Raw genomic sequence first — 16,349 nt, 5'->3', positions numbered from 1 at the left:
ATCCTTTGAGTTTAAGAATAAAATAAGTGTCCGCATGCATACACTGCTATGAAAGTAAAAAAACTAAAGAACAAATCTTTTAAAAGGTTCTATAAAAAAAAACATTTATCACCAATTATTTGTGAGAAGATAATATAAAATGACACACACATCTACAAAAGTTTCTCACCTTTTTTCGAACTGTGTCAAGTGCCTTAGGAAGAACTTTTAAGCTCTCCTCATCACATTCTTCCTCAAGTATCCTTTTTGTATCTTCTGTAATCTTATTCCAAGCTTTTCCACGTTCACGCTGTCAATTGAACAATTTCATGCATAAAAATAAGGAAATGCAATGTCAAATAAGTGTAAAGCTCAAAAAGTTCATATCATTATTTATTCCTACATGAACAAAGTATAAACATAATTGTTTTGGCGTACAGTTACAGATACAGTCTCAAAATACCAAGGTGATACATGGACATATATGATATGAATAGTCATCAATAGAAGTAGGATCAACAATAGTAATAAACCACCTTGTCATACGTAGGGACAAAGAATTCTTTCTCAATAGATGTCTCTGACAAATTCCTGATTCTCTCAAGTGTACCATCCATTATCGTAAACAGCTTAACATCTTTCTTCGGATTGTTCACCTTAGCAGCAAGTCTTATTTGAGGATCAATCAATTTGCTAGCCTAACATACCAAGATTTTGAAGCCCATTAGTATAACTGTCAATATAATGACAATAGTTTCCTTAAGGAACATCTCTCACCTGAGCATGTGCAAAATGCAGAGCATCAATGAAATCTCGATTTGTGATCTCCCAAGCTTGGATTTCTAACATGAGAGTTTTGTCTCGTGTACAAGAGTACACTAGGTCAAGATCACTTAAGCTAAGCTGGAAGATATTAACAAGAAAAGAATATTACAAGATAGAACATAGACATAACAAATACATGTCTGTGCATGTGCACACATACACAGATATTACACACACAAACACAAACATAAGCATACACATAGACACACATACACACCCACATTTGCACTTGCAGACGCACATAGACATGCCTGCCCACCTACATGCATGCTCACGCAAACATGAAAGAGAACTGTGCAGTTTAAACCACAAAGAAATGGGCAAACATGATTGAACAGTGAATTGCAAACAAAGGGGCATCTAACTAGTATCTATGAAAATAGGTCAATCATGCTAGTGTTTTTTTCCTTAATTCTTCATTTCAAATAAAACCATGAAGTTCTGCATAATACTGGTGTGCTATTCGACAGTTCTTTAGTTCAAGTAAAACCACAAAGATCGGATTTTGTTATGAATCCATCAAGATACTTCTAATTTTAGATCAAAAAGAGAGACTTTGAAGCTAAATCTCCAAAAAAGACTTGAATACCCAATGCATTAAGATCGATGTTTCCCAAAGTGTTGGTGTTGGTGTTGGTGTTGGTGTTGGTGTTATTATTTGCTGAACAAGCTGGTGCTATAAAGTATACATGTACTTTTTACACAGATTCTTCTCTCTTTCGTACATATGATAGAGTTAAGATTAACTTTGCCTTTTTTTTCTTTCTTGTTTTGTTCCGTCTTTGAATTTTGTATTTTTAATTTTTGTGCCTAAGGGAACTTTTACAATCAGACTAGCTAATTCCATTACCATTTCACTCTCTGCTGGGATGGTCTAATGACTAGCACCATTAGACCTCTTAACAGCCAGTTCACTTGTGTGCTACAAATAGGGATGGATGAAACCACTTTATAAGTATGCTATCTTAAGCATTTTAAATGATAAAAAAATCCCATTAATTTATATTCTGCGAGTGTTTTCTCTTGCATACTAGATTATAAATCCTTGTAATTCTTTTGTGAGATTTTATGATTGTGTGCTTGTGAAGCACTTTGTGTTTGAGGATCTCTACATCTTTATTGCATGGTATCAACCAGGGTTACCGGAAGCGCCTAGCTAAAAGGGGAAGCGCGCTTCCCCGAAGCGCGCTTCGGAAGCGCGAAACCTCGCGCTTCCGAAGCGTGGGGGGAAGCGTCCCCCTTTTTTGGGAAGCGTGTTTCCCTTTAATGGGGGACGCGTTTCCCTTTAATGGGGGACGCGCTTCCCTTTAATGGGAAGCGCGCTTCCCATCACGCTTCCCCCACGCTTCCCCCTCGCTTCCCCACGCTTCCCCTGTTTTTTTTCAATTTTTTTGTATTTTTTATTTTTTATTTTTTTTTTTTTCGCTTCCCCCTCGCTTTCGAGACGCTTCCTAGGTCGCTTCCGAGACACTTCCCGAATCGCTCCTAAGTGGTCCCACGCTTCCCCGCTTCCTAAAATTTTAAAAGTGCCTCGCTTCCCGCTCCCGCTTCCTCAACTGGCAACCATGGTATCAACGCCTTTGGCTCCTGATGCTTGGGGACCCTTTTCGTGATTGGAGTGCTTATCACTTCTTGCGGGATCAGTAGCTTAAGTGTTCATGGTCCCACGAATCTCCATATTGAATCCAGCGTCCTTGATTCATTCCTTCTCAATCATTCTTTGCCATAGGTGACAAATAAAGGATTATGGTTCTCCCCTCAAATTGAATGGCTTCAACTACATGGTGTAATATCGAGTATTTTTTATACTTAGTTAAATTTAGAGATTTCTGAGATTTTCGCTAAGTATTGTAGAAATATAGGTTGAACCCTTGATATTAGGATGTGATAATTGAGTTTGAGCTTGGTCCAGGTCTTATTGACAAGACCTAAACGAGTCAATTAAAAGGTGATAAAAAGTTGTATTTTCATCCTTTAAAATCAAGGGAAATTCGGGTTAAATTAAGGCGAAAATCAAATTATATATCGTTAGATGCGGCTCAGAATTCTAAGTTCAACGGTATTTTACTTTTCTGAATTAGGGCCACGGTTGGCCCGAAAATCACATTTTTTCAAAAAAGGCTCGTCTCGATAGAGTCGGTTTGGATTGGATAGGACCTGATCCGATCCATATGATCCAAATTAATATGGATATGGACTCAGTCCAAGACCCATATTAATTAGGATAAGATCTAGCTTAGGATCAAAATGAATTTTGGATATAGATTTGGATCTTAGATTCGAATCCAAATCCAACAAAAATAAAGCTTTAAATTTAAAATATATGTTTAAATTAAGTAAATATAAGGTTTAAAAGACTCCCAGAGGGATAAGGTACCCTCCGTAATTTTTTGAGAATTTAATAAATAATAAATAATTATTTATTATTAAAATAAGTAAATTCCAAAATTTATTGGAGAGAGATAGTTAGCTGATTAGGGTTTCTAGAAAGACCCAATAGTTAATTAGAAGGAAGCAAGATAATCAAAAAAGAAAAGAGGTTTGAAAAAGTCAAACAAAAATCTCATGGGATATGGAAAGGAAGTTGGACATAAAATACCATACGGGAACTTCTATCTCCAGCCGTATTAGAGAGCCCTAAAGGCCCTCATTATATAAACTAAAAAAAAAAGGGAAAAAGAAAAAGAGAGAGAGAGAAAGGAAGAAGAAGAAGAAGAAGAAAAAGGAGGAGCTTCTTCCTCTTCGGCTTTCCAAAGTTTTTCCAGTCTCTTTTCGAACTTCAAAGCAAGGTACAGGTTTTCTCTTTTTATTCGGAGGAAAAAAAGAACCTAGATCAGATTTAGGCGATATTTATCAAGGAAACCATAAATCTGATTTTGGTTTCACATGTTTCAACCTATGGAGATCATTATGTGCATGTTTAGTGATAAGTATTTCTTATTTAAATCTTGATTTTGTACCCTACATACAATTATGCTCATGTGTGTGTATATATATATATATATACTGCATGGAGTATGGTGTGGATCTGAATGGATCCAAAAATCCTCATTCTCTTATGTGAGATCCATCTTGGGTCTTGTTTGGATCTCGGATCCAAACACAAGTATGTATATATATATATATAAAATAAGGTTTTCGCATGTTTTGAGAATTGATCCATCTTTCTGAAATAGATGTTTATTGATATGGATCTATATTTGGATCCAAATTGTTTTCTGGGATTGGATCTTTATTATTTTTTTAACGGATACAATCTCATGCCTTGAAGGTTTTGAGTGTTCCGAATCTCATTAGAGATCCGGCTCTGAATTATCCTGAACCCAAACCGGATCCACTAAATGGATCTGAGTCCTTGTTATAAGCTTTATAAGCTCAGATCCATACTGGATCCGAACATAGTAAACCCAGAGATTCAGTGAATCTCTCAAGTGTCAATAACACCCTCAATACTAGGTTTTATGGATGTCGATCTGCGTGGATCTTTTACCGAGATGGCGAGATCTAGATCCAAGTGTCTAAAAAGTTTGTATACGTTAAATATCTTGATAACGTTCAAAAGTTACTCGATTAATAAATATCGATGAATTTCTTATAAAAATACAGAGAATAATCCCTTTTTTTCTGAAAAATCGAGAAAATTCACGGACTTTACAGTGCAAGTTTGACCACCTTGTGCATGAAGCAGAACCAACTCGTACTGTTTGATATATTATTTCCTTAAAGGTCTAAGGATAACAAATCCAATGCTTCAAAAAGGTAGGCAAAGGTCCGTCATACAAAATTATGAGGTTTACTGAGACACGTTTACAAGCCTAACCTACTAATGAAAGCCAAGGATGAAAAGTTTCTAAGTCAATCATCCCTTAGAGGAACATGGGTAGTTGATTCAACATGATTTGAAGAGTATCCAAATACCTATACAAATATAAAGATTACCTCATCCACATCAGGGTTGACAACCAATTTTCCATCAATTCGCCCGACATGCACTACTCCAATTGGACCATTCCAAGGTATATCTGATACCATTAAAGCAGCAGATGATGCATTAGCAGCCATTACATCTGGATGTTGCGCACCATCAAAAGCAACAACCTCTGTTGACACCTACAAAATAGCACCAGTCATACAAAACATAATACACATGAATAAATAAATATATGTGCACACACACACAAATGAAATGGATGAACCTAACCTGGATTTCATGGAAGAAGCCTTTAGGAAATAGAGGTCTGATGGATCGATCTATTACACGACCACATAAGAGTTCTCGCTCTGTTGGTGGCCCTTCCCTTCTCAGGAATGTCCCAGGAATTCTTCCTTTGGCGTACTGCATTTCCCGGTAGTCAACCTGTGGAAAAAACAAAAGGATTCTTAATGTCAATCCATACCACATACACAAGTTTCTCAAAATGCAGTTCATTTTCACACATGCATTGCCACAAACAAGTGTTGCTTTTTGACAGACAAGATTCATATAGCAAGGATTTTCCAATGTTTACACCTCTCTCTCTCTCTCTCTCTCTCTCTCTCTCTCTCTATATATATATATATATATATATATATATATATATAGAGAGAGAGAGAGAGAGAGAGATAGATAGATAGATAGATAGAGAGATAGAGAGAGAGAGAGAGAGAAATGGGTAGGTGCGAAATTAATACGTGCTAAATGGGTTTTTCTGCCCTTCCGGTGTTTTTTTCGCAATTCTGACCCCATAAATGTGTTGGGCATGGTCGATTTAAAAGGAATCCACACCTGGATCATGTGTTTTGGAAGAAGAAAATGATATTTGGAACCTTCAAAATTTACAAAGATTTTGGACAGTTGACTTTTCAAGCCTTATAAAAACCACCCATGTGTCGGAATCGAACAATTCAAGAGCTGATCCCTATAAAATCAAGTACATAGATCACATATGTAAGGTCAGAATTTAAAAATAAAACAAAAAAACCTTGAAAAATGCATTTAGCATGTTTCATTTAGTACCTATCATTTTGCACCTACCCATTACTCTCTCTCTCTCTCTCTCTCTCTCTCTCTCTCTCTCTCTCTCTCTCTCTCTCTCTCTCTATATATATATATATATATATATATATATATATATATATATATATTCTCAATATCTCAAATGTTGGGTTCAGTCAAAACAAATATTTAGATGGACATGGGTATGGATCAGTACGAATGCTGTAAAAAGCATATCAGGCAGATCTAAAATACAAGTTCAGACCTTGCTGTATTGTATCATAAGATATGCATCCAAAAATATTTTAAAATTCAAAAGATTAAAAAATAGAACATCATAGAAAAACAATGAAATGTGTGTGCATGCATATGTTTAAGGTTTTAAACACTAAACTACGAAAATTTTAGAACAAAAAAAACTTAAGAGGTAGACTACTAAAACTAAGAAACATTAATAGTATCTAAAAAAGAACAATAACAAACCAACAAATATAAAACAATGAACACCCAAATAGTTTGAAATGAATAAATAAGAAATGACACAAATTATAACTAAAAATATATTAAACATTTAATGTCATCAAAGCTCATAATTACATAAAAGTTCAATAATAGATCATATTATGGCTAGAGTTGTTAGAAGCCTAAACTATTATAAATCATCAATCATTTTCATTAAATATTGTTCCCGGATCAACACTGATATTTTATGGCATAAAAGTTCAATAATAGATCATATTATGGCTAGAGTTGCTAGAAGCTTAAACTATTATAAATCATCAATCATTTTCATTAAATATTGTTCCAGGATCAACACTGATATTTTATGGCGCTTTTTAGATGGACAAGAAGCCCAACACATACATTGCATGCAAATGATATAATGCACCAAATAGTACATAATGACAAAAACTACATTTTAATAATCGTATTAATATGTAAAAGGTTCACAATATTGCTATAATCATTGTTTTGAATCATTGATAGATATAACCACCAAAAAAAAGACATCTCGTGATATTATTTCTCCAATCACCTGGACAGTATATTTGGCTGAATATGATTCAACTTATTTCTCCAATCACCTGCCCTACTCTCATCAAAAAAGACATCTTGTGATATTAATGAGTTTCTGAGAACTATGTTCAAAGCATTGATATCCCTTGTGCTCATCATCATCACATCTGATGAACTGACAAGTCTGTGATATAAGGGAAAATTTATCTCAAAGAAACTTATGGACATGAACATAACACATGCATGCAAAGACTCTAACACGCAAATGATCTAGATCTTCTGCAAACAGAAAATATGGAGTATATCCATTTAAATTAGACAAAGGCATCGAATTATTAAGATAAACTGCCTTTGTACACAAATATATTCTCAAATTGGATTCAATAATCATAGTGAAGGTGGTCTTTACCATATGCCCGTGCTTATGTTCTGCAACCTCATTTAGTTCGAATGTCCTTGGGCAGGACATCTCATGCAAAATTCCATTACCATGAAGGTATTATTTGAATGCACTAACGGTGCACTCACCATCACCATCCCTACTGAGGATGAAAATGTTGCGAGAAAATTGATTTTCAACATAATTATTAAGATGCTGGAAGACATGAAAAATGTGATCCATGTATTCAAGGAAAAAGTTCACAATAGCTACTTCAACTACTAGAACATTAAAAACGGGGTTTAGATAATAAAAGCACTGGGGCAGGACACGTAAAGAATAAAATGAACTAACTCGAAGGAAAATGATGATCTTTTATTCGAAATACCAAACGGGAGCTCATGGCTCTTACAAATTTGACACATAAAACAAAGAAAGAGAACTTTAGGAAAACAAAAGTCTTATTATAGAAGATACCAAGAAAACCTAAATGGCAATGACCAAGCCTACGATACCATAGCTCAGTATCTTAATTCTGATTCTCCACATTGGACACCAACCCATGACTGGATGAAGACCATGAAGGCTAAACTTGATTAATTACAAAGAGATCTTCACATCTTTCCTCAACGAACATCTGTTCCATGTAAATATCCTTCACGGGAACAGAAGACGGAGTAAAGGAGATGCAAGAATTCAACTAATCATATAATTGGAAAACCGAAATATGATTACGTTCAATTCCAAGAACAAGCTACAAGATAAAACACATTTTCAGACTTGCTAGGAATAACGGTTGTCCCCAATGAGTGATGGGATGTTCTCTCTATCACTAGTGACTATCCTACTTACACTATGATAAGGAATCTATGTCACATAGATGCGGGTGCGGATACGGGTGCAGATGCGGCAATGCGGCACTTTAGAAAAAAACTTGGGTGCGGGAGTGTGGGGAGGGCATATATGTATATATATATATATATATATATATATATATATATATATATATATATATATAATTTAACATTTTTAAGTTAAAACTAATGAAATAAAAACAATTAACATATCATTAATTCATCATGAATAAATTTAGGCAATAAATTAAATTAACAAATTACAATTGTTATTCCTCATCAATAAAAAAATAACACCACAATTAAATCAACCTAAATATATTATGGCTACGCTAAGTGAATTAAGAAAACAATCAACAAGTCAAGCAAAAAGAAAGGAGGAGGTGGCAGAGGGAGGAGGAGAAGGAAGAAGAAAAAGAAAGAAAGAAGGAGGCGGAGAAGGAAGAAGAAGAAAGAGAGGGGGAGGAGGAACAAAGAGAGAGAGGACCTATTTTACGTCGTCGTCGTCGCCACCGTTGGAAGAGTAGTCGAGGGGGAAGGGGGAGGAGGAAGAGGAGTCAGGGAGGGGGGGTGTCGCGATCATGCCCTAACCACCACCACCCCCCAAAATTCAATTTTTTTAAATTAGACCAAAATGGACTCGATCAAAGTTTACTGAGTCCATTTTGGACAAATATAACCCTAGGTGCAAGTTGACCGCACTCGCATCCCGTCGCTTCGACTTGGGTGCAACGGCCTTTTTAACGAGTTTGTGTGACATAAAGGAATAGCAATGAGAAGCTTGCCTAAGTCACTCGTCACATGGTATGCAACTCTAGAGTCAATATACCAGGCATTGGAATGTTGTTCATTTGTTCAGATCGCATATCATTATCAGCTAGCACTGAATTATGCACATTAATCGAAGAAGCACAAGGAATCGCATGAGGATTAGGATCCACATGTCTCTGATTAAAGTTAGTATAGGATGTATCAACATTCGGTGTGTTAGTATGTGATGGAGCATAAGTTGCATAAGATGCTCCCTGATAAGGAGGGTAGGCGGTATTTGGTAGATTTGCATTGCATGGTCCATGGAAAGGAGGAACACCACCAGCAACAAGAGCTCTGAAGAGAGTTGAAATAGCGACAGTGGGTGCTCGATAAATAGAAACATATCTCAATAGCAATCTGAACTAGTGTTGTAACACTTGTGAATTTTATCGGCTAAATAAACTTGAATTTCATATTCATAAGCTGGTACGAGGATATTCTCATTTTTTTATTTTATTCTTATTTGGATCTTGGATATCTTGTTTGGATCTTCGATGTCGGATCCCCAATATACTATTCGGATCTTCGATATTGGATCCCGATGAATATCTAATAGTAGATTTTAATTTTTGGTTTGAATCCTTGATATTGGATCCTCGATATCATGGTTAGATTTGATATTGGATCCAAAACGTATTATGTGGATCCGCAAATTTTTAAGCAGATCTTGAAAGGGAAAAAACTTATATAGAGCCCATAGCATTGTAATTGGATCGGTATTAATCTACTGAATGTTTGGATCCTAAAAACATATGACCGGAAGGTCTGGGTCCAAATTTCTTTATTTGGATCTTGGACATCGGAACTTCAATATTGAAGTGGATTTGTGCATCGAAAGCATAAGGGTCAAAGTAAATTTTATTGGATCCATAATAAATTACTTGGAATCCAAGATAATATATTTGGATCCATAGTGATTTAACTAGGTCCAAATCCGAAATTTTAAATACTAAGTTAAGATTTAAAAAAAAATCGTATTAATTGGGCAAATCCGGATAATTTGGGTGGATCCATAAATGTACTGGATCATGGACCCATATCACACTGGCACCCACTTTGCAAGGTCCAAACAAAAGGAAAAAAAATATCGAATCCTTGGATCCGAATAGCATAGGTTTGGATCTATAATGTAATTGGGTCGAGGGTCGATCCAAACTTGGAAAAAAAAAACGTCATGCGTTAAAAAGGGTAAAACACGGGTTACATAAGGGAATCACATTTAAAAAAAACTCACGTAAACCCTAAAGAAGGGTTTACCTTTTTAGTAAGTGGGGAGGAAAGGGGGTTGCGTGAAAACGTGTTCACGCAGCTGGAGGGAAAACCGACTCCTCGCTCCCTCATCTCTTTAAGACCTGCCCTGACTCTCTCCCTCTCGTTATCTCTCCCCCTTTCATTATCTCTCTCTCCCCCTCTCTCTCTCTCCCTTGCACGGTGCGGAAAGAAGGGATTCCACGGAGACACGACAGCTGAAAGGGGGAAATCGACAAAAAAAAATTGGGATTTGCGATTCACAGGTAGGATTGCTGTGATTTTTGCAAGTGTGCTCTGTTTCAAGCAATGCAATGTGCTGAGATGAAGGTGCAGATTCAGATCATGAATCTGCATATTCATAACATTTTGATCGGTTGGGGCAAGAGGTCAGTCCAAATGCCAGTTTGGGTCTTTACCAGATTTGTGCGACATACATGATAAGATGAATTATTGGCCGATAGGGCAGCATTCAAGATTTGCACACCATTTGTCATCTTTCCATTTATGTTGTTCCACATGGATACTGCAAACTGTTTTCTTGGAAGCTTTTAATCTAACTAGTATATGCTGCCGGAACAAAGGTATTGGTTATGCTGAGTTGCTATTGAGATTACATTAGATGCAAGATGCAATCACTTACATGTTAATAGCTCACAATCTCGTGTTTGATATAACTCAAGTGAAGGAGAAGAGTATGGATTTATATATATATATAGATAGATATGTTCTTGTTTTACAGTCTTCTTAATATCGATATCCTTATGTTTCAAGTAAAATGCACAGTTGTATACAGGAAATAAAGCATTGGGTCCATGTGTTATAGTTATTGATACTGCTGCACTGTTCTAAGAAAATATATTTTTTTCTTTTCTTTCAGCATCATCATGTGGTTATCATTCATGAAATGTACATTTAGTGATTTAATTCAACATGAACTCACACACACGCATGCACCGAGAATGAGAATCCTCATAAAAAAAAACTAATAAAAATAATAGTATATATCACATGGACCAGCCTTGCTGGTTGGTTTGGCTCGGCCCTGGGTTAGCTATCCAACCCGGGTTCAGTTCATGTGGTTTGGCTCGGCCCTGGGTTAGCTATTCAACATGAACTCACACACAAGCATTTGGTTGTTCGTTTTCAGAATATGAATATCAGCAGTCGGGATTCCCTGCCGTGTCGTGAAATTTTTTTTCAGCCATAACATGTGTGCTGTGAAAACAGAATATTAATATCAATTTTTTTTGTCGTGGAAGCAGCAGGTGTGATTCCCTGCTGTGTGGAAACATATGTTGTTTGTGGGAAGCTTTTAATTAGTACAGTTGTTGGTCGTAGTATTGGCTGATGTGTGATTGTACCACATGCTATTGTGTGGGTCACTTGTCGCCTGTCAAGATTTCATTTCTGGTGTGGCAACCTGTGTAGTCGTGGACTTGCCTGACGTCTGATTATAAAACACGTTGTTCACGTGAGTAAATCTGATTTTTTTTTGCAGTTGAAATAGAATTCAATATTCAGTATGGGTGAAACTTCGAAATGTGATTCCAAAATTAAACATATTGGGGAGTATAAGGCTTTTGCAAATCCCTTCTCGTATGGTTCCTCTGTAAAGTTCAATGAAACTAACTATGCCAGGTGGTCCAGAACTTTTATGATGTCGGCATCTGGACATCGTAGAAAACATATTTTGTTGGAAGATGAACCCAATGAAAAGGTTGAAAAATACGTTACTTGGGACGAATATAATGACATAGTTATGTCATGGATCATAAATAGTGTCGAACCCCATATTGCAGATGGTTTAATTTACTATCATACAGCCAAACAGATGTGGGACAATCTTCGAGATACGTACTCACAAGAGACTAATGTGAGCCGTATCCTATAAGTCGAACAGGAGATATAATTTGCAGCAGGGAGATCAGACTTTGGTCCAGTACTATGCCTCCGTCAAAGCTGTGTTTGAAAGACTCAATGCTCATAGGCCTCTTTGTTGTTCGAAGCAAAAGGATCATCAAGAACAAACTATGGTTGCTCGGTTTCTCACAGGTTTATCTTCAGAATTCTCTGCTGCAAAAGTGCAAATGTTGACTGGATCAGATGTACCTACTTTTGCTGATGCATACAATCGTCTGAGTAGACTTGCGATCTCTCTTCCACAATCTCAGCCTGTGACCCCGTCATCTGCTCTAGCTGTCTCATCTGGTTATGGGCGTGGAAATATTTAGAATATCAGAGGACGAGGTCGTGGCAGAGGTATGGGAGGCAGAGGAAAACTTCAATGTACATTCTGTGGAAAATCTGGACATTTAGAAGATCGTTACTGGGATAAGCATGGTCGGCCAACCTCTTCTTCATCAAAGTTAAATGCTCCAAAAGCAAATGTTACTACACTAGAGGCAACAAATGCACATGATAATACCTCTGCAAATGACAGTATCACCCTCAGTCGAGCAGAATATGATGAGCTGATAGCTCTTCGCCCTTCGAGTTCCACCCCTCCTGTAGCCGGTGTTGCCTACTCAACAGGGAAACATCTTCATCTGAATGATAGTAAGAGGATTATTGACTCTGGTCCATCCAGACATTTGTGCGGAAATTCGCTTGTCTTTTCAGATCTAAAGGATATTATTGTTCATCGAGGAGTCTCATAAGACGAAGAGAGTTCCTCACCGGTTGTCAGTCAGGCAAATATTTCCATATCCTCCACCTTACAGTTGAAAAATGTTCTTCATACTCCTAACTTTCCTCAAAGTTTACTCTCTGTTAGTTGCTTTACAAAAGAACTAAACTGTAGAGTAATATTTGATCCGATGGGTTGTCATTTTCAAGATTTGCTGACGGGGAAGAAGATTGGTGGAGGCTATGAAGAAAATAGAGTCTACTACCTACATCATCCAGTGGGTAATGTTTATGTAGCAGTGGAACACTCCAGTCCTGTTCAGTGGCATCGTCGTCTTGGTCATCCTTCATTGTCAAAGCTTCGTTCTGTCTATCCTCAAATTCCTTCAACTACATTATTTCAGTGTGAAGCATGTCAGTTGGGCAAGCATCATCGAAGTTCGTTCCCTTCGAGTCAGAGTCAGTCTAGTCATAAAGTTTTTGAACTTCTTTATGCAGATGTATGGGGTCCTAGTAAGATTCCTACTAGGACTCAGTGTCGATATTATCTTGTTATTGTTGATGATTTCTCTAAGTTGTCATGGGTGTTTTTAATAAAAGAACGATCTGAAGTTCCAAGTATTATTCAAATCCTTAATTCTTGAAATAAAAACACAGTTTGAATCTGTTGACAAGATTGTTCGCACTGATAATGCTCTTGAGTTTAAATCAAAAGTTTTGTTACAATTTCACCAAGATCATGGCATTCAACCCCAAACTATCTGTGCCTATTCATCTCAAGAAAATGGGGTGGCTGAGCGAGAATACCGGCACCTGCTTGATGTTGCTCGGACCCTTATGATTCAATCCAACGCCCTTGCGCTATATTGGGTGATACAATTACCACTGCTTGTTATCTGATCAACCGCATGCCTTCATCTTCTGTGGGTGATCAAATTCCATTACATATGCTAAAACCTAATGCCCCACTCTTCTCTTTCTCGAAAAAAATATTTGGATGTGTTTGTTTTGTACACAAACTTGGCCCTGACCGTGATCAATTAGCTGCTCAAGCTACAAAATGCATATTTATAGGTTATCCAAAAAATCAAAAGGGATATCGATGTTATGATCCTATTTCTCGCCGAGAGTATGTCAGTGCGGATGTATCTTTCTTTGAATCCACTCCATATTACTCTAGTACTGGTTCCCCGCTGCAGGTTGATCCAGCTGAGTCCTTTTCATTACCTATACCTCCTTTTCTTTTGGAATTTGTGCCCTCATTACCGAACCAAACTTCATCCTCTTCAAGATTTAATAATCCTCCATTGGTATATGTGCGTAGAGCTCCACCACCGCAAGTGCATTCATCTTCTTCTTCTCCTGAGGTAAGTACTACTGACAATAGTGATCTTCATGATGATGATAACAGGCCTATTGCTCTATGCAAGGGGACACGACAATGTACCTTATATCCCATATCTCATTTTGTCTTTGATGCCAGAATTGGAAATCAGATGAAAACTTTTATTTCAGCCTTATCTGCTGAAATTATTTCTCCGAACTATCAACAGGCAGAGCTTGATAACCGTTGGAAGCTGGCTATGCAAGAAGAAATGGATGCTTTAGTGTCTCAACATACATGGGATCTAGTTGATTCCCCAGTAGATATTGACATTGTTGGATGCAAATGGGTATATACAATAAAGTACAAATCGGATGGTTCTATTGAAAGGTACAAGGCCAGATTAGTAGCAAAAGGGCATACTCAGACTTATGGTATTGATTTCTTTGAAACCTTTTCTCCTGTTGCACGGATGGGTATCATTCGTCTTGTTCTCTCAGTAGTTGTTCAACATGGTTGGAGCTTGTGCCAATTAGATGTGAAAATTGCATTTCTATATGGGGATCTATCTGAGACCGTTTACATGCAACAACCTCCAGGATTCGAGGTTGAGGGGGAGTGTCAGAAGTTGGGTAGATTGAAAAAGGTGATTTATGGCTTGAAACAAAGTCCGCATGCATGGTTTCAAAAGTTGTTTGAAGTGATGTCACGCTTTGGCTTTAATAGGTCAGCGGCAGATCATACACTATTTATCAAGAAAACTAACTCAGGCAAAGTTGTTATGGTGGTATATGTGGATGACATCATTCTTACAGGAGACAATGTGAAAGATATTGAAGCCACAAAGGCTCATCTTCAAAAACACTTTGTTACAAAAGACCTTGGTTCACTTATATATTTTCTGGGTATAGAAGTTGTCAGGATCCGTGAAGGGATGGTTTTGTCTCAACGGAGGTATGTTCTTGACTTATTAAAGGAAACGGGAATGTTGGGAGCTAAACCAGCAAATATTCCTATGGGCCATAAAGTTCAGCTGTTTGAAAAGGGGTCAAAATCGGTTGATAGCAAAAGTTATCGCTCCCTAGTAGGGAAGCTACTGTATGTAACTGTGACCAGGCCGGATATTGCTTTAGCAGTAAGCAAAGTTAGCCAGTTTATGGACAAACCAACTGAGGTACACTGGAATGCAGTTATAATCATTCTCAGATATTTAAAATCTTCTCCTGGAAAGGGGTTATTGTTCAGGAAAGGTGGAACTCTGGAGATAGTGGCCTATTCTGATGCTGACTATGCAGGATCTGTAGTGGATAGAAAATCTACCACAGGATTCTGTGTGTTTTTGGGAGACAACTTGATTTCATGGACAAGTAAGAAGCAAAATGTGGTTTCTAGGTCGAGTGCAGAATCAGAATATCGGGCTATGGCCCAAACAGCTGCTGAATTGATGTGGGTTCGTATTGTTCTTCATGATCTTCAGGTGAAGGTTTTCTCTCCTATGACCATGATGTGTGATAACAAGGCTGCCACATATATAGCGAACAATCATGTCTTTCATGAGAGAACAAAGCATATTGAGCTTGATTGCCACTATTTAAGAGATATGGTTCAAGCTGGTCATATTACTACCAAATATTTAAAGTCGGAAGGCCAAGTTGCAGATATGTTTACAAAGCCTCTTGCTAGACCAAATTTCTCAAAATGTTGTGACAAGCTGAGCATGATTGATATCTATGCTCCAGCTTGAGGGGGACTGTTGAGACTAAGAGGTTTTAACTTAAAGTTTTTTTTCTAAACTATAGGTTATTTGAAATTTAATGTTTAATGATGGACTTGTGTGTAATTTCTTGATTTGGCCTCTCTCTATTTAATATAGAGATTAGCCCTAATCTACAGTAACGAGTTCTCTCATTTCTATACAGCTCTCTCTCTCTCTCTCTCTCTCTCTCTCTCTCTCTCTCTCTCTCTCTCTCTCTCTATCTATCTATCTATCTATCTATCTATCTATCTATCTATCTATCTATCTATCTCTCTTTGCCTCGGTTTCTGTGTTTGTTTTCAGATCTTCTATATATATATAAGGGATTACATTTTTAACAGTTACATGCCAAAAATTGTCCGTGTTTTTTGCTTTAATAAATCGGCGTTTATACCTTCTAATCTACAGCAGATTTTATTTGCATTAATGCATCATGTTGTTTGGCCTTAAGGAGGTTCTCTCGGTTATTTAACCACTCCCTTAGGATTTCAGTTTCAGTTAGACATTCGGGTTAATAAAACATCAAGCATAATAAACCTCTGGATGTTCTC

At 37.1% G+C, this 16,349-nt stretch overlaps 1 protein-coding gene across 1 annotated transcript in view; it reads right to left on the bottom strand.

Moving 5' to 3' along the window:
* Nucleotides 1-16,349, bottom strand: part of LOC149845622 (polyribonucleotide nucleotidyltransferase 2, mitochondrial-like) — a 235,798-nt gene that overhangs the window by 170,972 nt on the left and 48,477 nt on the right. The window contains exons 4-8 of the mRNA XM_089997684.1: nucleotides 5,006-5,161; nucleotides 4,744-4,914; nucleotides 757-882; nucleotides 516-677; nucleotides 170-289 (exon numbers count right to left, since the gene is read on the bottom strand). Of these exons, the coding sequence (XP_089853810.1) occupies nucleotides 170-289; nucleotides 516-677; nucleotides 757-882; nucleotides 4,744-4,914; nucleotides 5,006-5,161 (735 nt within the window). The remainder of the gene's footprint in view (nucleotides 1-169; nucleotides 290-515; nucleotides 678-756; nucleotides 883-4,743; nucleotides 4,915-5,005; nucleotides 5,162-16,349) is intronic.

This window comes from Nuphar pumila, chromosome 2 (genome assembly GCF_984573655.1).
Source record: "Nuphar pumila chromosome 2, dmNupPumi1.hap1.1, whole genome shotgun sequence".
NCBI lineage: Eukaryota > Viridiplantae > Streptophyta > Magnoliopsida > Nymphaeales > Nymphaeaceae > Nuphar > Nuphar pumila.
This window is presented reverse-complemented; position numbering and strand designations above follow the sequence as displayed.